The sequence below is a fragment of the Ambystoma mexicanum genome, chromosome 1p (assembly GCF_040938575.1).
Source record: "Ambystoma mexicanum isolate Mex_15411 chromosome 1p, UKY_AmexF1_1, whole genome shotgun sequence".
Lineage (NCBI taxonomy): Eukaryota > Metazoa > Chordata > Amphibia > Caudata > Ambystomatidae > Ambystoma > Ambystoma mexicanum.
The window spans coordinates 87,322,473-87,348,801 of NC_090921.1; the positions used below are offsets into that span (position 1 = coordinate 87,322,473).

The 26,329-nt window shown below is 49.8% G+C and overlaps 1 protein-coding gene across 13 annotated transcripts in view; it reads left to right on the top strand.

The window, feature by feature from the left end:
• CAMTA2 (calmodulin binding transcription activator 2) overlaps nt 1-26,329 on the top strand; it is a 1,813,542-nt gene that overhangs the window by 1,179,515 nt on the left and 607,698 nt on the right. For all 13 annotated transcript variants that reach the window (XM_069643632.1, XM_069643658.1, XM_069643676.1 and 10 more), the window contains one exon: nt 23,055-23,185. In XM_069643632.1, the coding sequence (XP_069499733.1) occupies nt 23,055-23,185 (131 nt within the window). The remainder of the gene's footprint in view (nt 1-23,054; nt 23,186-26,329) is intronic.

Sequence of the window (26,329 nt, forward strand, 5' to 3'; positions counted from 1 at the left end):
ACAATCTAATTATAAAAAGTGTGTAAAATGAGGACTATGCACTGTCTAGTTTACATCCATTCAACCTTGCAGTCAATGCGGTACATTACTATAAATGGTCAGTGGCAGCAGAGTCATTGCTCAAGGCTGAGTGATTGCCATTACACCAATCACTGGTGCTCTCGCCTCTCAAATCTTCGACTAAAATGAAAACATTCAAAACCTGACTCTCCAGGAAGTGCAAGTGCTGTTAGAAAAAACAAAAACAAATGGAAGTTACATTTGTAATTGAAATAGAAACTCAGCAAAACCTGTCCCCGTGATAATCCAGGTAGGTATTTAACTTTATGTAGTGCTTCATACATTGTTTGTCCAACATCTTGTGATTATTATACCTCAGTCTATACTCCGTTAACCGACCACTGAAGGAAGTTAGCCAATAAGATAGCTAAGCTTGTTGAACCCTCGTTGCTGCGATCTGTAGTTTGCAGGTTTGAATCCCGGCAAGACCAACTCAGCCTTTCATCCTTTCTTGGTCGAGAAAGGAGTACCGACTTCGGTTTGGTGATAATTGTGATATATATGCTCTGTGTACAGTGCTTTGCCAAAAGCGCTATATAAATAACCATTTGACCGTTAGATTAGATATAGAATTTAGCGTGCAGTCCTGGGCTCTGCGTTGTTGTATCAGAACTTTGACATACCATTAGGTAGGAATAGCTCCAGGAAAGTAGGACTTTCATTAAACATCAAAAGACAATTCTGCTATCAAACCTCAAAACACACAATACAATTCATGTTTGCTTTACTATGTAATTGGCTAGGTTTTTGTGTTTTCAACATTTAAATATATACAGGAGATATCAAATGGCCAGACCTTAGAGAAATAATGAAAGGTGTATTCCGACACAATGCAGAAAGCTGCCGCATAGTAATGATTTCCATACAGTTTTTGCACACGTCGGCTGGATGTCACATATATTTTACTCTCTTGCAAAGCAGAAAAGTCATTTTTACTCTTAAAATCATGTTTACTCTCAAAGTTTAAAAATGGGGAGTAAAATACTCCAACCTCAAAATCATATCTGGAGCACTGTTGGTACCTGTTATTCGCAAGTGATCTGTTTTAGAAACTAAGACACAGACATTTACATCTATGCTTAGTGCGCACGGTGGCTCACTCTTGTTGGGCAATGTAAATCAAGAGTCTATAGTCCAAAATCCTCATTTAAAAAAAAAAATTAATAACTACTGTCAGGTCACTGTAGTGAGAAATTCAAATGAGTTCATTGTTTTATCTTGACACCAATTGTCCACACATAGTGATGACAATGGGGAAATGTAGCTACTTGAGCACAAATTGAAAACGCAACAGATAAATCACTTTCAAAAACGTGTTTATTTTTAATGTATTTTCTTTTGTTTATACTTATTGCACATTTTTCTTTTTTCTCTTTTTTCTGCCATGCTCTTATGCTGATGATTATTACATATGTTGAATATGATGTCTAAAATATGTTTTACTTAATGTTTTCACGTATAACCGGCACAGCCTTGATAAGGACCGTTAAAAGGTTGAAACACGTGTTGGCAATTGGCTGTCTGTAATGTTTTCAAACCACATATGGTTTTGTTTGGAATATGGAATAATAATGAATAGTTTCACAAATTTGAAGAACAACCTATCCTCATTTATGAGAGAGGAGACACATCTACTGAGACTGCTAACTCACATCTTTGTTCAAAGTTATTGTAGTGTGAGACCGGCATGGTGTCAATGGAGACACATGATATCATTCAAAAATCTCTATTTAAAATACTGAAGGTTTGTGTATTGCCTATCTTGCCCTATCTCTACTTTGGGTTTTCCCTTAACTGATGTTTCTAAGGATGGTTGCTGTCAGTAAGTGCCAAAACAAAATCTGCCTGTGTCAAACCTATGCCCTCGCTCTTGAAACAAAATGTTGTGTAGGGTTTCTCTAAAAGAAAATAGTGATCCACTTACACTTCTTTCTCTCTCCTGCCACTTGCACACTTTTGCTTTATTTCCAACTGCTTTTCTTTATTTCTTATTGCTTTTTAGTTTTTCATGCCGCTCACACACTTCAAATCTTTCTTCCTGTGCCCCTCGCACACTTCAAAACTTTCACTACCGTGCCGCTAACCCACTTTACAACTGTCTTTCTCCTCTTTGCTGCTTGCATGCTTTACAACTGTCTTTCTCCTCCTTGCTGCTTGCATGCTTTACAACTGTCTTTACCTTTCGCTCCAGTCTCACACACGCACCGGGTTTCTTAAACTGTTAGAAACTCACTAATCGGCGCGATGCTGCTTCCAATGTCTGCTTTTCTTTGCACTGAGGTCAGGGTCTCACCACCTGCTACTCAGACATCCCTGGAGTCTGCACCCCTGCGCAGGGAAACTAGCACTTTGCTTCACACTGCCAACAGGATTCAGCATACCCTCCAGGGTTCACAATTCCAGCTCCTGGGAGACACAACCCCTTTGCCACGCTCTGACACTCACCAAACAGGTCAGCGTCTCGGCGTCCTGTTCTCCACCGGATACCTCTGGGCTTCTCTGCTGCAACTTCCTGACGTTCCGATCCCATGGCTTATTCGCTTTCTTTAGCAAAGCTCCACTCAAAAAGAGATCCACTGCTGGACTCGGCCATACAGGCCCCCTGTTGCTCTCCTAGCTGCTGCTCTCTGTTCTGCTGTGTGCTTTGCTTTTTCTCCAGCATGGGGTCTGGCATGGATTCATATGCTCATGAATATTCCCCGTCGTCAGGCTGGGAATCCTCGGTAAAGAAAAAATCAGTATCAGTTTTGTTTCTGATCTGTCTTTCTTAGTAGTAACCAATCACTGGTCTCTGGGTCATACTGCCCCCAGCCAATGACTGCCTTCTTCCTAAACCCCACTCCTGGCAGCCATCCTCAGATTTTTACCGCACATTCAAGTGTTGGGAGTCCTCGTGCTATAGCTCTCGAGCTTTTACTGCGTTTTGCGCTTTTTCAAAGAGATGTATCTCATTTTTCGGTTTAATCGAGCCTCAAGCGCCACCGTTTCTACTTCGATCAACGGGGACCCGTTTCGAATCTATCTATGCCCCTCAAGGGTGAAGTTTTCATTGAGTTATGCTTCTTGGAGGATTCCAGAAGTTCTGAGGCCTACCTCGTGGACGAGAAGAACATTGCCCAGGGGAAAGGAAGCTCGACTCCCGGCAAACTGTTCAGGATCTGCCCTGGATGCAACCTACAAAATGTGTTCAAGGAGGACGAGCATTCGAAATACCTTTACTGCCTCCACGAGGACAAAACGCACGTAGAAAAGGACTGTGCGTTTTGCTTTAACATGTCGGATTGGACGATGCGGGATTGCCGGACCCGTCTCTCCAACTGGCTGGAAGGCAAGAGCCCAGCAGGTGAGAAGAAGTCCGAGCGGTCTTCTAAATCCTGTGAGGGTGCCCCGACGACGGGGGCCCAACAGAAGGCAAAGCACCGCGAGTCCGCGGGCACCAGGAGCGCCGGACGGTCGAGCTCCTCGGCTGCCAGGCAAAGCGCACCTTCACCGACGCCATCAACCGCGAGCCAACGCTCTGGCTCGGGGAAGAGGAAATCCGAGAACCCGGCTATGCTTCTGGAGAGGCCCCGGTCGATCTCAGAGGAACCGGCCGAGGGGGAGCGAGGCGGTGACCCTCCCCCTAAGGTGAAGGCCTCAAGCGCGTCCAAGGCGGCGAAGGCCTTAATCCACCCGGCTAAGGCCTCTATCGAGGGAGTCGCTGGGGCCCTGGCAAAGCCTGTGGAGGCTATCCCAGTGGAGGCGTCCTCGGGGCCTAGAGTTTCCCTACCTCCGTGGAGGGAATCCTCTTTTAAGCCCATCGAGAAGACCCCTGTGAAACCCCTGGTGGGAAAAGAGGGGGGGCGGTGACCGTTACGGACACAGACACAACCTCCGAGGAGGAACTGGCCGAGAATTTGGAAGAGGCCCAGCCCCACGGGAGTAAAACCCGAAGAGGGGGACGACGAGAGCGAGGGTGGCAACGACAACAAGGTTCCCGTGGAGGAACAACCGTCGCTCCCGGCACGCCCGCCGCAACCCGAGCCTCAGGACAACTCAGTGGCCATTTTGACGGCAATCCAGGATTTATGCACGGAGATGAGAACGAGACTGCCCCTACCCCCGACGGAAGACCCAGCTGTACCGGGTCCGTCGGGAAGCCCCCCGAACAAGAGGAGAATTCATCCAGTACCCCTTCAGCCCACACGACCTTCTCAGCCTTTGTCGCCTTCGCCCAATCCTGAGGGATGACACGGGAACGGACACGGCCACAACGGGGACTGATGACGGCGGTGACGACGGCACTGGCCTCCTGTCTCCAATTCCTCGGGCGTCCTCGCCCGACGAGATTGGCTCCTTCCACGCCATGATTGCCAGGGCTTCCGAGCTTTTTCAACTCTGCCCTGAGGAGAAGAAGGAAGGCTTCCTCTACCAACGGCGCAAGGCCAAGAGGAAGACGGTCCTTGCGGTGCCGTTGCTGGATGACATCTGGGACGAGGGACTTGCCCTCCTCAAGAACCCGTCCACGACACCTGCCAAGAAGGACCGGTACGAGAAGAAGTACTGGGTCCCCGACGCCGCCCCATTGTGCCTTAGGGCGCAGCCGACACCGGATTCGGTCATCTCAGCACCGGCCAAGAAGAAAGCGGGGGGGGCAACGGCTTCATCCTCAACTTCCCCACCGGACGGCGAAGGAAAGAAGCTGGACGCCGTGGGACGAGTCATCTCGTCAGCGGCGACAACGATTAAGGCGGACATCGCCCTAGCGATTATGGCACGCTACGACAGGGAATTGTGGTACAAGATCGCCCCCATGTTGGACTTCCTCCTGGACGACAAGAGGGCAGAGGCCCTGGCGATCCTACAGGAGGGTGAGGTAGCGTCGGACCACGCCATAACTGTGGCCACGGAAATTGCCGACACCGGTTTCCGCCAGTTGGGCAACAGCGTTTGCCTTCGACGGCGGGGGTGGCTCTAGGCGACGGATTTCCAGCAGGACGTGCAAGCCAAGGTTTTGGATATGCCCTTTGACGGGAACAATCTGTTTGGAAAGACTGTGGATGAGTCGCTGCAGGCCATCAAGACCGACACGGAGAAGGCTCGGGCCTTGGGAGTTCTGCAGCAACGGCGGCTGCCCTTTCGGAACGCCGGAGGCAAGCAAGGTGCCTCCAAAGGATTCGATGGTGGCTCTTCGACCTACTGTCAGGCGGCCCGCTCCTCGTCGCAAGAAGCCTACAGGGGACGAGGCAAGTCCGGTGGATCTTGCCGCAATCGCTAGGGAGGCCAGGGTGGCAAGGCTGCTTCCATGCAAGACTGAACCGGCCGTCGCGTCGGCCCCCCACCGAAGCACCCCGGTGGGAGGCCGGCTGACAAAGTTCGTCAGCGTGTGGAAGTCCATCTCCACCGACCGTTGGATGCTGGATGCCCTGCCCCACGGGCACACTCTGGAATTTCTAAAAAAAGTGCCCCCCAATTTCTCCCGTGGCCAGGAAAGAAAACCTTGTCCGTCAACTGCTGTTAGAGGTAAGGGTGATGCTCAAGAAAGGAGCCATCAAGCTCTTCCCAAAGAGGCTCTGGGGCGCCGGAGTATACTCAAGATACTTCCTCATCAGAAAGAAGGCAGGAGGTTGGCGTCCCATCCTGGACTTGCGTAGGCTAAACAAATACATCAAGGCAAATACATCAGTTCCGGATGGTCACCCTCCAGCACGTGCTGGGCCAGCTCGAGGAAGGCGACTTCCTATCGTCATCGGATTTGGAGGATGCGTACTTTCACATTCCCACACCGAAAGCTTCTCAGGTTCGTAGTCCAAGGGCAGCACTACCAGTTCAAGGCCCTCCCATTCGGATTGCAGTCGGCGCCCGGGTGTTCACCAATTGCCTAGCACCAGTGGCGGCGCGGCTGCGCCTGCAGGGGATCCACGTCTACCCGTACCTGGACGACTGGCTCATCCGAGAAGCGACAAGGGAACTTGCCGTAGAACACACAGCAAAGACCGTCTGGCTGCTCACGGACCTGGGATTCTCCATCAACTTCCCCAAATCCCACCTGGTTCTGTTGCAGGTCGCGCTGTTTCTGGGAGCCAAGCTCGACACAGTAGCGCAGTTGGCCTCGCCGTCAGATGAAAGAACGCAGGCCATCCTGGGCCAGGTACAGCGTCTGCTGGCCACGGACGTGGCCAGAGTGAGGTCCATCAAGTTCCTTCTCGAGATGATGTCCTCTTGCATCTATCTGGTGCGCCTGTGCAGGCTTCGGATGCGTCCTCTGCGGGAGTTCCTCAACGCCCGTTGGACAGCTTCGAGGACAAGATCTCGCTCAACGAAGCGTTCTGCCATGCAATTCAATGGTGGGCCACCCGCGCGCCTCTCGCCGCGGGCACAGACTTTCAGACCCTGGCATACCAGGTGACGTTGACGACGGATGCCTCCCTGGAGGGGTGGGGAGCGCACACCGGAGATCTTCACGCGAGAGGCATGTGGCTCCCGGATGAGAGGCCGCTCCACATCAACATACTGGAGCTCCGAGCAGTGTTCTGGGCCCTCAAGTCATTCCTCCCGTCCCTCAAGGGCAAGGTGGTGAGGATCTTCACCGACAACACCACCACGATGTTCTACATCCAGAAGCAGGGAGGAACCAGATCCCCAGCCCTGTCCAAGGAAGCCCAGGATCTGTGGCACTGGGCCGTTGTCCAGGGGATGTTTCTGGTGCTTTTTCATCTAGCGGGGATAAAAAACACCATCACCGACTCACTCAGCAGGGAGCTGCGCTCGTGCCACAAGTGGGAACTACGCCAGAATCAAGTGGATAATCTCTTCTGGCGATGGGGCAAACCCCAAATCGACCTGTTCGCGACGGTGATGAACTCCAAGTGCCAGAGTTTCACCAGCAGGTCCCCCCAGCCGAGGAGCATGGGCGATGCTTTCTCGTTCCCCTAGGACGGCCTGTTCCTGTATGCGTTCACGCCGTTGCTGCTCAGGCTCATCAACCAACTCAAGATGTCCCGGTGCAGGAAGATCCTCGTCGCACCGAGGTGGCCGAGACATATATGGTTCCCGGACCTTCTGGTCTTGTCGGCGTCCCGCCAGTCAAACCATCGATGGACGCAGATCTTCTCTCCAGAAGGACTTATTGCACCGCCACAAGCCCCGCAGCGGTGAAGCCCGCGGCGGGGCAAGGGCGCAGTGTTTGGCGCCCCTGGTCCCTGGAGGAACGTTCCATTTCCTGTTGGAGACCACGCCCCCTGGACTTGTTGCGCCGCCACAAGCCCCGCAGCGGTGAAGCCCGCAGCGGGGCAAGGGCGCGGTGTTTGGCGCCGCTGGTGTTCGGCGTCCGTGGAGGGAGGCACTTCTTGTGTTGGCTATCGGACGGGGACAAGGAAAAGGAAGTGCAGACGAGTGTTTTGCACCTGGGACTGTTTGTGTCTACTTCCCTAACGGCGTAGAGCCTGTGAAAACCTGCTGGGGCTCAGACTCCGGATTTCAGCTCAGTTCTCCTGGCCAGTTCCGCGTGGCTCTGTTATGTCCCTAATAAAGTCCCTGAGGTCCTTTTGGGGCCATGCTGCACCAAGGAAACTGGCTAGGAATCCGGCTGGCACTCTGTCATCTACCACACCATCTACCCCGCCCACGTTCAGCTCTGAGTCCTCCGAGTCCTTCTCCAAAGCCCCTCAGCATACCCTAGCAAGAAAGCTCCTGGTTATCAAGAGAAGTAGTCAACTGGGTGCAACAGATAAAACTAAGCCCAAAGCAAAGTCCCATACCTCGGCCTCCTTATGCTCTTATACTGACCCTGCATACCGAGGGCCTATCTCTACCGTGGAGGGTGTGAAAGCACCCACCCCAGGAACCGAATGCGGGGGGGGGGGACCTTTCAGTAATCTGGCTAACCTCCCAATGCAGAGCTGCAAAGGAACCCTCCCAAGTCAGAAATTCGAAGACACTGCCTGTCAAGAATCTTTGCCCACTGATACTGGGAATTCTGAAGCCTTGCCTCTGGCCAATGCCTCTGGCACAGGCATAGTGGGGGTCTGTGATGTGTCAGTCCACCCTCTCGCATCCCTGGCACCTGCTGCTTCTGTCACCCCTCAACCCAGCAAGCCCATTGTAAGCCCATATCTGCCCCCTGTTCTTCCATCTACCTCAGGTCCTACTTTCGACTGTTCACCCCCAGCCACTGTTGCTACCACTCTGGATCTAATCGACACTGAAACTACTGGAGTAACCGAAGATAACCTCCTGCCCAGTCCCATTTGCAGCTCATGGAGCGAGACCTTACTAGCATCGATTCCAGGGTCCAGCTCCTTTTCTCATCTAACCCCCTTCAGGGCCCTCAAATCCATCACCCACGGCAGCCATCCCTCCTCCGCTCCATCACAGAAGGAGGTCCATACTGTTGGTTGTTGCTCCTGCGCACAAGTGCTCTCTGAAATTTCAATCATTAAGAAACTGCTTATGGTACTGATTGATGCCTGGGGAAGGAGAGGGGAGGGGAAGGGTGGAGCGGACCCGCTGGGGGAGCCTTCCAGCATGCCCCCAGTTGGTAAGGGACCCAACCCCCCACAGCAACTTTTAAATACTGCACCCTGCGAAAGAACCGCCAACGCATCAATGAGCCCTACTCGGGATGACCAGCTGATGCACCCTAACGCTGAGAGGGGCCACCCCACTGGGTGCACCGAACCAACTGTGCTGGGGGAGAGTCCCCCAAGCTCCCTGACAACCAATCCTCCTAGGGAGGGAGGGATTGGAGTATGTGGCTTCTGTTCAAGGGTGCGCAGCACCAAGAGTCCTATACATGGGGGGAAAAGAACTGCTACAGTTTTTCTGCATGGGGTACCTAAGTTGCCCTCTCTAACAAATGTCTCCACTGGCTACGTACTGTTGGGAACTGTCCCTTTGTGGCCAGGGAAGCGATGGTGGGGTGTGTTGGATTGGCTGGCGAGGGTATAAACCCCTCTCACTCTGTTAAAATGGTCTTCAGGAATGGTCAATGGTCAGGGAAGATCTGAAGGTTATGTGCGGGCCCCGTATAGTGGGATTGCAATTAGCTCGTGCCCCTATTTGGGAGCCGTTGCTCCACCTGGAACTGTCGCACATAGCAATGTCCTGTCGGGAGCGAACTTTACACCTCTGGGAAAAAGGCCGTTGGTGGGTTGTGTCCGAGTGTCAAGGGCGGACAATTAGTCTTGTGACCATCTGGTCTAGTTAAGAGACAATGTGAAATGTAATGGGGTCCTTGGGGTTGTCTCTTTTTTACCCCTCCCAGTATCTTCTGATCTATGGTATCTGGTTATGTTGCAAAGATTGCATCTCCTTTTATGTGTTGTGATTTTGTTTTTCTTGTGTTTGATGGATTCTTGAAATTGTAACCTGGATTTGTGCTGTAATGTGTATTTTGTCGTTTAATGGTTGTTTTTATACATCCGAATAAACTTGTTTGACTTGACTTGACTCGAACTTGCAGGCCTGGCTCCTGCAGCACTAGAGTTTGGAGGGTACGATATCCCGGCTGACTGCAGACAGGTTCTTGCAATGGCCAGGGCGTCCTCAACTCTCAAGTGCTAGGGACACAAATGGAAGAAGTTCTCTATCTGGTGCTGTGCACAGAAGATTAACCCTCTACAGATTACAGCCCCCCCCAAGTGCTACCGTACTTACTGTCGCTGGCAAAAGCTGGACTAGCTCACGCTTCCATCAAGATACATCTGGCAGCGATTTCCCGATACACCAGAACTGCAGGACGGTCGTCCCTGTGGTCTCATCGCCTGGTGAAGGAGTTTATAAAAGGACTGTTCAGATCGTTCCCACCGGTGAAGGCAACAGCCCCGGCGTGGGAGCTCAACGTGGTGCTGACCAGACTCATGGGCCCGCCATTCGAGCCTTCGCATTCGGCTCCGTTGAAGTTCCTGTCGTGGAAGACAGCGTTCCCTGTGGCCATCACCTTTGCACAACGCGAGGGAGACATTCAGGCCCTCTTCTGCAAGCCTCCATACTTGACTTTCAACGAGACGAGGGTGGTGCTGAGGGCGCACCCCTCCTTCATGCCCAAGGTGCCGTCGGACTTCCATCTCAACGAGCCCTTGGTGTTATCAGTTTTTTTCCCGTCGCCTTCGTCGCCGGCCGAGAGGACTTTGCACTCGCTGGATGTAGCTAGAGCGCGGACGTTCTACGTGGACCGAACGAAGAGTTTTCGGAAGACATCACAGCTGTTTGTGAACTTTGGACCTGTGAACCAAGGGAAGGCTCTCTCGAAGGCTTCCATTTCTAGATGGATCTCCGGCTGCATCTTGCACTGTCACCGGTTGGCAAACCGACCGTTGACCGGCCGTCCGAGAGCCCATTCGACCAGAGCGATTGCTGCTACCACAGCGTTCTTGTCTGGTGTGCCCCTGCTGGACTTCTGCAGGGCTGCTACTTGGAGGTCGACGCACACCTTCACGAGATTCTACTGCGTCGACTGGGATTCCAGGGAGGTGTCCAGAGTCGGCCAGGCAGTGCTGCGCAACCTGTTCGCTTAAGGTGAGCCTGGTGTGGAGGTAAGAGATGCTTAATGTTGAGTTTTATGTAATGCTTAATGTTGAGTCTTGCCACCTCCCGTGGTTGTGCATGTGTGTACTGCTATGTATTCTTATATTCATGAGCATGTGAATCCATGCCAGACCCCATGCTGGAGAAGGAACAAGTTACTTACCTGTAACTGTTGTTCTCCAGCATGGGTCTGTCATGGATTCACATGCGAACCCTCCCTCCTTCCCCTCTCCGGCTCTTCACTTGGTCATACTGCCACTTTACGGGTTACCAAATCTGAGGATGGCTGCCAGGGGCGGGGCTTAGGGAGAGGGCAGTCATTGGCTGGGGGCAGTATGACCCAGAGACCAGTGATTGGTTACTACTAAGAAAGACAGATCAGAAACGAAACTGATACTGATTTTTTTTTACCGAGGATTCCCAGCCTGACGACGTGGAATATTCATGAGCATGTGAATCCATGCCAGACCCATGCTGGAGAACAGTTACAGGTAAGTAACTTGTTTCTTATACACCTGAACCCTTTCAAGGGGTTTCAGGTGTGAGTCCTTGGCCTCCTTTGCCTAAATCCAATCAGGCCAGTTATTGGGACATGCCTGACTCTTAGGTCTCCTCTTCTTCTTAGTACTAGAGTGTTCTTCAGTAGAGTACATGTATGCATATCCTTGTCAAGTGCCTGACTCTGCCTGACCGCGTTAGAGGGACATGCTGGTGGTGTGCTGCAGTGTGTCTCTTTAGTCATCTCCTCCACTCAGTACTATAGGAACCTTTCCCATAGATAATCTGCGTTACTCTCTGATGCCTCTTCCTCGTTTCAGTATGTGGTGGATCTGGGGAGGTGACCCCCTACTAAAAGGTCTCGTACAGAAATTCCAGTGCGTAGCACAGTCATAGAGCTCTATGACACTGGACTCTGAACCCAAAGACCTCTCAATTGTAGAGGCAGCTGACCCTCAGTACGATGAGGATGCAGCAGACCCTTATTATGGGGACGTTGAAGACCAAGAGGCTACCCAGAGGCCAATATGTATCCTATTGACTCACCTATTGATCAGGACCCCCCTATCACCGATTCTCCTATTGACAACCAACTCCTTCTTAATGAGGTGCTAGCCAGGACGGCAGAGTACTTTCAAATTGAGACACAGGAGGATAAGAATTTCGTAGAACAAATCCCTGGGGACAAGAAGACTGTGGCGCAGTTTATTCCTCTACTCAAGTCAATGCAGAGCAAGATACAACCGTCATTACAGACCCCTAACCTCACATGGGCTGTAAACCCCCGTATAGAAAAGCTATTTAAACCCGCACCTTCAGACCCACTATATATTAGAGGGCGGCTGTAACCCGACTCCTTAGTCGTAACTACAACTAGGAAGAGAGCGGGCACCCCCCTTGCTTCCTCTGAGGCCACATCGGAGAAGGAAAGCAAAAAGCTTTATACAATGGGCAGAAAGCTTGCCTCCTCCGTGGCTTCCCAGACCAGAATTGCAAACAATGCAACCCTTTTGGCCAGTTACAACTGCCACAAATGGGAGGAAGTGTCGGCCTGACTGTCGTCTGCCCCGGAACCATTGGAATCCCAGCTAGCACAGGTAGCCGCAGAGGGGAGAGCAGTGTCACGCTGTTTACTTAAAACCAACCTTGACGCTGCAGACAATGCCAGACGGATTATTGCACAGGGTACTGTCATTAAATGTCACGCGTGTCTACGGCAATCAGGTTTTAGACCGGAAACGCAGGCCACCTTAATTAACATGCCAATGGAACCCAACATTCTCTTTGGCAAGGCTGTCAAGAATGCCCTTAAGACCACTAATGAGGAGTATGAGACACTTAAATCTTTGGGTCAACTCACCAACAAGCCACCCAGCCAGAGGGTTAACAGCAATTTTCACTGTTTTTGCAGCCAAGGTTCACAACAGGGGTCCATTTACAATCAGAGCCAAGGGACTCCCTGGGGAAATAATCAAGGTCAGTCCTCCCATAATTATCCTAGAGGACCGCGTAGAGCCAGAGCTCATGGCAGGTGCAACTCCTCTCGTGGGGGTACCCCTCCACAGAAACAGTGATCATCCGATTCAAGTGCCCTCCCATGCCTCTCCAGTAGGAGGGCGCATTTCCAGCTTCACCCACGCATGGGAGGGAATCGCCTCAGACAGATGGGTGCTGTCCACAGTAGCAGGCGGATACTGTATAGAGCTCCTCCAACTGCCCTAAAACCACCCCCATGACAAAAGGTCCATTCAAAGGAACACCAGCGTATCCTCCTCGAGGAAGTCGCCACACTTCTGCTAAAGGACGCCATCGAAATCGTCCCGGCCAACCAGGTAAACAGGTATTTATTCAACTTACTTCCTGTGCCAAAGAAATATGTGTCCATGCGCCGGTATTAGATTTTCGCCCTGCAAACACATATGTAAAGCCTCAAAGGTTCCGCATGACTACGCTACAAGAGGTAATCCCCCTACTAAAAAAGGGGGATTACATTGCAACATTGGATATGAAAGATGCCTATTTTCATATTTCAATGTTCCCAGCGTACAGAAGATTCTTGCGTTTCAAGATCGCGAACCAGCACTACCAATTCAAAGTGCTATCCTTCGGCATAGCATCCGCTCCAAGTGTATTGACCAAAGTACTGGCGGTGGCGGCAGTACACCTGCGCAGGGAGGCAATCCCAGTGTACCCTTACCTGGACGACTGGCTCATTGCAGGGGAGTCCCCCTAATTTGCAAACAGAACATTCAAAGGGCTATCAACCTTCTCTTTCAATTGGGCTTCTCAATGAATGAGAACAAATCAAGCCTAGTGCCATGCACAACCAAACAGTTCCTAGGAGCTGTCCTAAACACACAAGAGGGGTTGGTCTTTCCGTCAAGAGGAAAGAGTCCAAAATATGCTGTTGCAAATACCACATTATCAGGCCGGCCGCCAGATAAGGGTGCGCAAAACGATGCGCTTGCTAGGCATAATGGCATATTGCATTTACCTGGTTCCACACGCGTGTCTGCAAATGCAACCCATGCAGGAATGGATGGCGAAACAATGGTCTAAGGCAAATCGTCAGTGGGAAGATCTAGTGGTGGGTTCGCCAACACTGGTACAAAATCTTCGCTCGTGGACGAGAGAAAATCTACTAAATGGGAAACCCTTCTACGATCCAGAGATACAGGCGATTATTACAACGGACACCTCTCTTGCTTGCTGGGGGCCCACTACCTTCACCACACAGCTCAGGGTCTGTGGTCTCACACGGCAGCTCAGAACAACATCAATCTGCTAGAACTTCTGGCAGTATTAAAGGCCTGTCAGGCGTTCAAACCCCACCTAAGGAACCAATCTGTGCAGGTCCTGACAGACAGCACTACAGCAATGTTTTACATAAACAAACAAGGGGGCACACTTCTCCAAATCTGTCCAAACTTGCATACCAAATCTGGAAATGAGCACTCAAACGGAAGATATTCCTATCGTCACAGTACGTTCCAGGGGAACTCGACTCTCTCGCAAACTCATTGAGCAGAGATCCCCTACCACGAGTAGCAACTTCGTTCCATAGAGAGAAGAGGTCGTAGAACACCTCTTCTCTCTATGGGCTTTCCCCACAATAGACTTGTTTGCTACAAGCGAAAACAACCAATGCCCAGACTTCGTGTCCAGGTTTCCCCAGCCAGGATCCAAGGGGAGCGCCCTATGAACTGGTCATGGAAATTTGCTTACGCTTTTCCCCCAACACCTCTCATGAGGAAGGTGGTGAACAAGATCCACAAGGAAGAGATGACGCTCATCCTAGTTGCTCCTATGTGGGCAAGACAACCCTGGTAACCACATCTGTGCAAACTGGTGATGTGTGAGCCCATCAAACTCCCGTGCCAATACAACCTGCTCTCCAAGCACGGGGGCCTAACAGTGCACTCCCTACCTCACTCAATGAACTTGGCAGCATGGCTCCTGAAGTCATAGAGTTTGGTCATCTTAACCTGCCTCAAAGATGTATGGACATCTTGAAAGAATCAAGAAAACCTAACACTAGACACTGTTATTTTGAAAAGTGGAGAAGATTCGTAATTTGGTGCCAGTCTAAACAAATTAACCCCATTGAATGTACTCCTTCCCACATTCTGAGATATATGCTCCACTTGCTGGATGTGAGGTTAGTGTTTAAATCCTTGAAGGTCCACCTGGCGGCTTTGTCAGCCTACACCACTTCCCACAATAAGATCTCATGGTGGAAGGTACCTGTCATCAAAGCATTCATGGAGGGAGTAAAGACTTTCCACCCTCCAATTTCAAACCCGCCACCAGGATGGGATCTCAATGTTGTACTCACTAAGCTCATGGGGCCCCTTTTCGAGCCGATGCACAAGTCCAGCCCCAAACACCTTACTTACAAAACTGCCTTCTTAGTGGCTATCACTTCCATAATTAGAGTTAGTGAAATACAAGCATTGTCAGTTCAGGATCCTTTCTTTGTTGTACACAAAGGCAAGCTGGTTTTACGTACTCACCCTAGGTTCTCCCCCTAAATTCATCTCCAAATTTCGTGTAAACCAGTAATTCGAGCTACCGGCTTTCTTCCTGGAACCCAACAGCTCAGCTGAAGCAAAACTCCACACACTTGATGTGAGGAGGGCGGTCCTCTACTATGTAGAAAAGACTAGACCACTTAGAAAGACAGATCAACTGTTTGTCTCCATAACGCCAGGCAGAGAAGGTGACAGCATCTCAAAAAATGTCATCTGTCGGTGGATAGTCAGATGTATCCAACTGTGCTATTCCCTATCAAATCAAACACTGCCTTTTACGCCCAGGGCTTACTCCACAAGAAGGCACAGGATCCGCCCTGGCTTTCATTGCAAATGTCCCTTTAGACCGTATTTGCAAAGCAGCTACATGGAGCTCAATACATACTTTCACTTAGCACTACTGCATTGACACTAATTCCAAGACAGATACACAAGTGGGGCAAGCGGTTCTAAGACATTTGTTCGCTCATGAACCTTCTCACATCCCACCTCCTTCTTGTAACACTGCTCGCTAATCTATGCACAGCATGTGATCTAAGCAGATTCCACAAGCCTCAGAAGGGATACATTGCTCACTGTAATCGTATTTCTGATGCTTGTATCTGCTTAGATTCACATACAACCCACCCTTCCTCCCTCTCGGAGAGAAGGCGCATGGATGCTTATGAGCTTGTCTGAAACGTATCTGCTTGGATACAACTGTACTCACGCTACACCTCATGCTACCTCATGCCAGAAAAATAACAATCTGAGGGACCTCGAAGTGTGACGGATCATGGGTACAGTGGATGTCACACTAGGGATAGTATTACTGGCACGCCATGTCGACGTCCCTTTTCGAGTTTCCAAAAAAAGAACTGTAATACTCTACAGCTTCCACTAGATGTCGGCCTATGCACAGCATTTGAATCTAAGCAGGTACAAGCATCAGAAATACGATTATGGTGAATAATGTATCATATATATATATATATATATATATATATATATATATATATATATGATACATTACTCACCATAATCGTATTTCATATATATATATATATATATATATATATATATATATATTTCTGAGGCTTGTGGAATCTGCTTAGATCACATGCTGTGCATAGGCCGACATCTAGTGGAAGCTGCGGAGTATTACAGTTTGTTTTTCGGAACTCGAAAATGGGCGTCGACACAGGCGTGCCAGTAATACTATCCCTAGTGTGACGTCCACTGTACCCAAGATCCCTCACGCGTCTAGGATCCTCAGATTGTTTTTTTCCGCCATACTGGTCGGAAGCATCTTGCGGAGTCCCCTGGCCTTAGCCATACTTTTGCTAATAATTGAAATTTATAATTCTTTATTGACATCCTTCCCCACCCCAACGTCAACCCTCGACACTCGACGACGGCTGGAGAAGACATCGACCGTCGGCTGCTGCACGACGGATCTGGGCCTCGGAAGGCCGCTGGCCTCTGCCCGGGCCTAGTAGGCCGCTGGCCTCGGCCCTGCAAGTAGGGAGAGTGGGGGGTGGTACATACTCTTCACTCTTGGTATATAGATACACTTATATATTTCCTACACTTATCAGCCCGCTGCCTCAAGGTGCGTATGGAGGGTACCCCTTTCCAATTCTGCCCCAAGTGCAACCGCAAATACCCTTGGGTCGACAGGCACGCCACGTGCAGTCTCTGCTTGCCGAGGGACCACCCCGAAGCGAACTGCAGAGCGTGTAGTAGGTTTAAACCTAAGACACTTAAGGACCGTTCGACAAAGCGTTGGGCCCACCACGCCAGGCAGGCGGCCATGGCAGCGGAGGGCGCCTTCAGCGATGGCAGCGACGCCGTACTTTCGGACGGCGAGGGCATTACGGCGTCAAAAGACAGCCGAGCGCAGGTCCCGGACCTCGGAAGGTCGTCCGGCAGGGCGGCTATGGGGAAGACCCCCGGCGACGCAAGCGCTACACACCCTACACACACTAAGCACACTAAGTCCAACCGAACCTCGACGACGTCGACTTCTCGGAAAGAGGCACAGATAGAACGGTCCGACTCGGTGTCCTCTGGGCGCTCTCGATCGAGATCGCCTCATGACGCAAGGCAATCATCCACTCTTGCCAAGAGTGCCTCGCTCCCTAGACTAATGGAAGTTCGATCGTCGGAGGACGAAGACGACTTCCACCCCCAGGCCGCGCTCCAAGAGACGGAGCCCGCAGTTAACACCAGCGAGGCCCCACGCTCGAAAGACACAGATACCTCTCCCGATCCTCGACGCAAGGCGTCGAAAGTCTCCGGGGCCTCCAAGGGACAGGGAAAACATTTGTCCACGCACGGGGAGGGGGGGAAACAGCGGAAAGCACATTCTTCCACTCCTGTAAGACCATCCCTCCCCCCTAAGCAGACAGACAAATACAAGTCTACTGAGAGATCAACATCCAGCAAGGGTACCCTTGATAAGTCCCCTAAATTGCCTACTAAAGTCATCCCCTGTTCCAAAGAATGGTCCAGCGAAGTCATAGACAGGGTTATGTCAAGGATGTCTTCCTTGGCTGATTTTTACGACAAGAATCCAGAGCATTTCCTCTCGTATGACCCTCAGGGGGCCACACCCTCAGGTTCCACTGATCCTATCCCCCTAAGTAAAAGGGCCCGGTTCGAAAGACCTGAACCCTTCGAGTTACAGCCTTACTCTACTCCATACTCTACTCCACACCCCAGGTACCAAGGAGAGCCTTTCCCTGAGGGGGACCAGGAGTTTGAAATTATGGAGGAACAAACCGGGACGGAATACTATGCGGATGAGGACCAGGAGGAGGGAGAAGATGAGCAGGAAATTTACAGAGTAGATTCCCCGGTAGAGAACGAAGCCCCAGTTACCGACTCGCCAGTCGATAACCAGCCCCTCCTTAATGAGGTTCTCGCTCGCGCGGCAGAACATTTTCACATCGACACCCACGGTGTACAGGAGGAAAGGGACTTCGCAGAAGAGTTGGTGGGAGAGAGGAGGCCGGTCGCTCAGACCATCCCTATCCTTAAATCCATCCAACGAAGAATAGATCCGTCCCTGGTGAACCCAAACCTCACCAGAGCAGTCAACCCCAGGGTCGAAAAAATTTTCCGGGCAGCCCAGTCTGACCCTCTCTATATAAGAGGACATCTTAAACCAGACTCCCTAGTTGTTACCAACACTCGTAAGAGGGCTGGAACACCCTTATCTTCATCAGAAGCTCCTCCCGACAAGGAGAGCAAGAAACTTTACGGGTTTGGCAGGAAGGTAGCCTCAACGTCCGCCTACCAAGCAAGGATTGCTAACTCCACCACCCTGTTGGCCAGCTACAACTGCCATCAATGGGAAGAGGTCGCGGCACTCATAGCCTCTGCTCCTGAACCGTTAAAGGGCCAATTGGCTCGGATCTCGGCAGAAGGGAGAGCCGTGTCTGGTTGCATATTGAAAGCAACTTTCGACGCCGCGGACAACGCAGGGAGATTGATAGCAGAAGGTACTGTTATCAAAAGACATGCGTGGTTACGGCAGTCGGGGTTCAAAACAGAAACTCAGGCTTCATTAATAGACAAGCCGGTGGAACCCGATCTATTGTTTGGGAAAGCGGTCGAAGACGCACTGAAAAACGCCAAGGACGAATACGAAACACTGAAATCCCTTGGCCAACTAACCAACAAACCCCCTAACCAGAGGGGGAACAGTTATTTTCGTCGCCCACGCGGCCAAAATTCACAAAGAGGCAACTATGCCCAGGGACAGGGTACACAGTGGAACAACAGCCAGCAGTCTACCCAAAGTTACGGCAGGGGTAACAAAAGAGGTCGTGAGAGAGGCAGAGGCAGCCCCAACAAGGGAGGTGGCACGCCTCCACCAAAGCAGTGACGCTCAGTTCAGGGTCCCTTCTCACGCAACCCCAGTAGGGGGACGCATTTCCAACTTCACCCAGGCTTGGGAAGGGATCACCTCAGACAGATGGGTGCTGTCAACAGTGTCCACAGGATATTGTATAGAATTACTGCAGCGTCCCCGGAACCATCCTCCACGACAAAAAGTACACTCCTTAGAACATCAGAAGATCCTTCTCGAGGAGATCGCCATTCTGCTAGAAAAGGACGCAATAGAACTCGTCCCAGGACACCAGGTAAACAAGGGTATCTATTCAACTTACTTCCTTGTGCCAAAGAAAGATTTGACAATGCGCCCAGTATTGGACCTACGGCCTGCCAACAGGTATGTCAAGCCCCAAAAATTCCGTATGACCACGCTACAAGAGGTAATCCCCCTCCTAAAAAAGGGGGATTACATGGCAACCTTGGATATGAAAGATGCTTATTTTCATATTTCCATGCTCCCGGCGCACAGAAAGTACTTGCGCTTCAAGGTGGACAGTCGCCACTACCAATTCAAGGTACTGCCCTTCGGGATAGCTTCAGCACCAAGGGTATTCACCAAGGTACTGGCGGTGGCAGCGGCACACCTACGCAGGGAGGCAATCCCAGTGTACCCTTATCTGGACGACTGGCTCATAACGGGGGAAACCCCAGGAATTTGCAGGACAAACATTCAAAGGACTATCGACCTCCTCCACGAATTAGGCTTCTCAATCAACGAGAAGAAGTCAAGCCTGGTGCCAAGCACCTCAAAACAGTTCCTAGGAGTAATTCTAGATACTCAGAAAGGGTTGACCTTCCCTTCGGAAGAGAGAATTCGGAATATACTACTGCAAATTCCACATTATCAGTCCGGTCAACAAATAACGGTACGCAAAGCAATGCGGTTACTGGGCATGATGGCGTCATGCATTTACCTGGTCCCCCACGCGCGACTGCGCATGCGTCCCATGCAGGAATGGTTGGCGAAACAGTGGTCTCAGGCAAGTGGTCAGTGGGACGATCTAGTGGTCGTTTCGCCAACACTTGTACAGAGCCTACACTGGTGGACAAGAGAGAATCTCGCAAGGGGAAAACCCTTTTACGATCCCGAAGTACAGGCAGTGGTGACTACAGATGCATGCCTGACTGGGTGGGGAGCTCACCATCTCCACCACATAGCTCAGGGTCTCTGGTCTCACTCAGTAGCCAAGAACCACATCAACCTCCTAGAGCTTCTGGCAGTATTCCGAGCGCTTCGGGCGTTCGAGCCCCATCTACTAAACTTGTCGGTGCAGATCCGGACGGACAGCACGACAGCCATGTTCTATCTGAACAAGCAAGGAGGGACTCGTTCACCAAATCTGTCCAAGCTTGCCCAGAAAATCTGGATATGGGCACTCAGACGGAACATCTTCCTGTCATCACAACATGTTCCAGGGGAGCTCAATTCCCTAGCGGATGCTCTAAGCAGAGACTCCCTCCCAGAAGAACACGAATGGGTCCTTCACAGAGAGATCGTAGAAGACCTCTTCTCTCAGTGGGGTTTCCCCACTATAGACTTATTCGCCACAAGCGAAAACAAACAATGCCCAGGATTTGCATCCAGGTTCCCCCAGCCAGACTCCCAAGGGAACGCCCTGTGGATGAACTGGTCAGGGATGTTTGCGTACGCTTTTCCACCAACTCCTCTCATCAGGAAGGTGGTGTACAAGATGAACAAGGAATCGATGACGCTCATCCTAGTTGCTCCCATGTGGGCGAGACAACCATGGTTTCCACACCTACGCAGGATGGCGGTGTGCGAGCCCATCAAACTTCCAGCCTGGTACAACCTACTGTCCCAGCAACAAGGTCAAACAGTGCACCAGCAACCCAACTCAATGAACCTGGCAGCTTGGCTCCTGAGGTCATAGAGTTTGGACATCTCAATTTACCACAGAGGTGTATGAACATCCTAAGAGAATCCAGGAAACCAAACACAAGGCACTGTTGAAGAGATTCGTTATTTGGTGCCAGAATAAACAAATCAACCCTGTTGATTGCACTCCTTCCAACGTTGTGACATACATGCTCCACCTGCTGGATGCAGGATTGGTTTTTAACTCTCTGAAAGTACACCTGGCAGCCCTCTCGGCTTACACCACATCCCATAACAAAGTGTTGTGGTGGAAAGTACCAGTAGTTAAAGCCTTCATGGAAGGAGTAAAGAGACTTCACCCTCCTATTTCGAACCCACCGCCAGGATGGGACCTTAATGTGGTGCTAGCTAAGCTCATGGGCCCCCCTTTCGAACCCATGCATAAAAGTAGTCTCAAACACCTGACTTATAAAACGGCCTTCTTAGTAGCCATTACCTCTATAAGAAGGGTCAGTGAAATTCAGGCTGTCAGTGCAGGATCCTTTCTTTACTATCCACAAAGACAAACTGGTTTTACGCACACACCCTAGGTTCTCACCTAAATTTATATCTAAATTCCATGTAAACCAGTCCATCGAGCTTCCGGCTTTTTTCCAGAACCCGCAAAGCTCGGCTGAGGTGAGACTACACACCCTAGATGTGCGTAGGGCGGTCCTCTACTATGTAAATAAAACCAGACCGCTAAGGAAAACAGATCAACTGTTTGTCTCCGTAGCTACAGGCAGAGAGGGAGATCGCGTCTCTAAAGGCGCTATCTCGAAGTGGATTATCAACTGTATACAGCTGTGTTACTCTCTTTCTGAAAAAACTCTGCCTTTTACACCAAGGGCCCACTCTACTAGAGGCATTGGGGCCACTCTGGCTTTCATTGCAAATGTTCCCCTCGACACCATTTGCAAAGCAGCTACTTGGAGCTCTATTCACACTTTTACTCAGCATTACTGCATTGACACTCATTCCAAGACAGATACACAAGTGGGACAAGCGGTTCTAAGACACCTGTTTGCTCATGACCCTTCTCACATCCCACCTCCTTCTTCTGGTACTGCTCGCTAATCTATGCACAGCATGTGATCTAAGCAGATTCCACAAGCCTCAGAAGGGATACATTACTCACCGTAATCGTATTTCTGATGCTTGTATCTGCTTAGATTCACATGCGACCCACCCTTCCTCCCCTCCGAGAGAAGGCGCATGATTGCTTGTAGTCTTACCTTTCTGTCTATCTGCTTGGATTATCTGTACTCGCGCTACTCCTCATGCTTCCTCATGTCAGAAAAAATACAATCTGAGGATCCTAGACGCGTGAGGGATCTTGGGTACAGTGGACGTCACACTAGGGATAGTATTACTGGCACGCCTGTGTCGACGCCCATTTTCGAGTTCCGAAAAACAAACTGTAATACTCCGCAGCTTCCACTAGATGTCGGCCTATGCACAGCATGTGAATCTAAGCAGATACAAGCATCAGAAATACGATTACGGTGAGTAATGTATCCCATATATATGATACATTACTCACCATAATCGTATTTCTGATATATATATATTACAAAGAACACCGGACTTATGGATTTTAATGTGTATTAATGATAATAAATTGTTTAAAGACATGTTCTTGTCTATGAATGTGTACTGAGAGATGTGTAGCAGTAAAACTAAAATTTGCTAAGGTTGGGGTTTTGATAAGTGTACCACTGGATTTTGTATCTTACCTGAAGTAAATGTACAGACTGAGGTGTTTAAAGGCATTTGAGGGCAGTGCATCCTATTCGGTGTTCTTTGTATTATATTGACACTAAAGGATACAAATAGGGAGGAGTATTGGATTTGAGTCCCAGTTGCTTGAGGAGAGTTTCGAACAGAAGCCTGTAAAGTGCTTGGGGCTCTTGGTGTGAGATACAGAACCCAACACACTTGGAGGGGTCATGAGCCAGAGCAGCGGCGTATGCAACCTGTTATTGGAGGACTGAAGTATAAAACATGTAATGTGGGAAGCCGTCTCGTGATGTAGTCCAGGTGGCAGCAGATTAGGGCTGCTCATGAACAGAGTGATTCAACATTGACCAAATTCCAAACCTTGTAGCCTAGATGAAAGAATCGGCCGGACTCTACTGTGCACATGTTGAATGTAAAGCAAAAGACTTGCTAACCCCAAGTCTGTTTTTTCTACATTCTAGACAACCAGTTCAGGATGTCCATACTCGAGCGTCTGGAGCAGATGGAAAAGCGAATGGCTGAGATGACTGCCTCTAATCAACACCAGCAGCAACAGCAGAAGGGAGGCACAAGGGAGAATCCTCACATTCAGGTGAGTTCTGAGCTGGCCCCTTTAGCCAGACTCAACACTTTCACCTGATTCATGCATTTTGTGTTTCATTCACATAGTTTGTACGTTTGCAGTTTGCCTTGAAATATATTTCGAAAAACCTGGTACTTGTGACCTGTTAATGGATGTATTGTCCCTTGTGCATGCATTTTGAGAGAATGTTAAGGAAGATGGGGCAAATGGCAACAGGCACGGCAACCCTTCAAGTTGTTTTTTTTAGTTTTTAGTGATGCTGATAGTGTATATTCCAATAAGCAGTGTTGAAAGCAATGCAGAAGTTGATTTTGCCTACTTGGTCAAAGTGTGCTCAGTTTTCTAGGATAGTGCTTCTAAGATGATACTTTTATTGGGCATATCGTAGAGACAGGATTTTGCACACCTCAAGAATCATCAGTATAGTTTTAATAGCAATTGGAGCCAATGAAAACTTTTTTACCTGCAGGAACACTTTCTAAGGTTTATATTTTCTTCACTAAAAACACAAAGCTTAGATTTTGACTTGATTAACATGCACTTTGTACTTGAATGGATTAGTGTGAGAGAGATGTAACAAATATGCCAGTGGGGCTATCCTGTTAGCTGTTTATTTCGCCTTTGGCATTTAAAACATTGGAAACTCACAGTTCCTGCCACTGTCATGTCTCATGCAGTGCCAAGTACACTTTGCTTGAGGTCCGATGGAGTGAGGACAAGGCAATGAAGGTCATCTATAAATGAGTGATCCTAGCCAGTGAGGGGTTTCTTGCCGTTCAAGTTCTGGGAAATAATTTCGTTGTTTTCCAAAGCTTGGACATGGAAAGCGTTTTTGAAATTTTCTGAAGCTTTTTGGTCACCCTCCACACATTGAAAATGTACAGACATGGCCCTTTGGCACATCAACAGAGTTACAGCCATAACTGACTGGACATGCATGGTCACTGCTGCTGCCTCCTGCAGCGAAACCTGCCAGCATGCTGCTGATTGTGCTTTGAGCAAATAATCTAGCTTGTTACATTGATATGATTTTGGTAATGAACTGCTTGTGGCCCTCTCTGTACCATATTTTGTCCTTTCTCTTCACCCAGGTAAGAACATTACAGAACCGTCATTCTTCAATGTAGGTTACATTGGCACTTGTGTACAGTTCATTTAGAATATCTTGACCCATGTTTGTTTTCTTGAAAATCCTGCATGTCTGCATGCTCAAAGTAAGGTCACTTTGAAGATACTTTTCTGATTGTACGTCGATGTACATGCACCTCTACTTGCTTATCTTTCAGAGAAAGAGATACAATTATCTTAGTTGAAGTGTCGCTGAGGTGGGCATTAGATGTCCTTGATAAGCACAGTTTCTTCTTTTTTTATAGTTAAGGTACATTGATATTGTGCAAGGCTGCACATATATATATATATATGCCTATAGCTGTTTACTTAAAGTTGCCTTCTTGCGTTGTTAGGGATCCTAATGCACTTTGTCTGGCCTTGGCTTGGTTTTAAAACCTTCTAACTTCTAGTGAATTGCAGTCACACTCACAACATTGGAATCTTGTAGTGTAATTTGCTATTGCTGTAAATTGGCCACTTTTTAAGACACACGTTTTGAGCACCCCAAATGACAGCTATAGTGCACAGAGCAAAAAGTACTTTTCTAATGGATTCCTTCCACTGATCCCACACCTTAGAAATGTCTTGCATTGTCTCTTGCCACATGGGGCACCTGGTATTGGAGTCCAGGACCCCACCTTCTCCGCTAGTCACTGTGACCACCTCCAACGCCGCCTGGCCACACCAGCGGGGCAAGGCAGGAACCACATGTGGTTTGGATTATGTAATGAATCCAGGGAATCCATCTCTTCTCCCTAAGTGGGAGCCACCCCCTTTGGTACTAGGGAGGTGAGCTTGCTGCACAATACCCTCACTAGGGACAGGGCAGGCGGGATCCCATTGGGGTCAGCCTACCCTCTGATGAGGACAAGGAATGCCCAGGTAATGATTTAATTCCAACTCACTTCACTGAAAAGTCCCAAGTGTTTGTTGTTTGGGAACTGAACAGGGCAATTCTGTACAGGGCCCCTTTAAAGAGGATGGCTTGGTTTCTGGTCTGTATTTGTTGCTGCCACTTTGTGAAAACCAGACCCAATGGAATCTTGCCTTCCATTCTAGGGAGAGACCCAAATACACCTGGATGACAACATAGAAAGAATAAATCAGCCGGAGAGCGAGCAATACTGACTTGCGCAGATGAAGGAGTCTCTCGCTCACAGGGGATGCAGAACCGGAAAGCCAAAGAGTCGGCTTGGTGGGTGGAGACTCAAGGCAGCGCGCGGAACGCTTCTGCTTTGACAAAGGCGGTGATCCCGATTACCTAGGGTTGCTGAGACAGGAAGCGAAACAAAACAAAAATAAATGTACTGGTGTCCTGCTTCTCGACCGCAGATGTCCCAGAAAGGAAGAATCGATTCCAGGAAACTGACCACGCAGACCTGAGCCAGGCTCAAAATGCAGGACCGCACTGGCCAGAGAGACGGCCTCCACTGCCGACCACCACAGCTGGAGAAAGGGTATGCTGCTTCATACAAGGATCCCGTAAAGAGGCCCATGCAGGGTTGCAAATCTGAATACCCCACGTGAGGGGAAGGAACAAAGGAACTGACAAGCCGAGCAAGGTTGAAGACTCCCATAGCCCACAGAGGGATGATAATCGGAGTAGCCCACTACTAGGGTGTGAGAGAATCATGTAACATATGGTGCTGAGCAGGCCCGTAGCCTACGCCGGCCTGATAATCCCAAAACCCAAGGAGGGGGTGAGAGAAACCACAACCAAAACAGGACTGAGCAGGCCCGTGGCCTACGATGTCCTGATCCGAAGACCCAAGGAGGGGGTGAATGAACCACAACCAAAGCAGGTTCGAGCAGGCCTGTAGCCCATGCTGGGCTAATAGTCCGAAGACTCCAGGGGAGGAGTTGAGGAAAACCACAACCATAGCATGGGCTGAGAACCTGAAGACCCCAGAAGGGGATGAGAGTAGCACCAACCAAAGTTGGGTTAATCAGGCCCATAGCCTACACGAGGCTAAGAGTAGAAATAGCTGACCAGGCATAAAGAGACGGTCCTCTTTTTGTGAATATCGACCTATCCAGATTAGA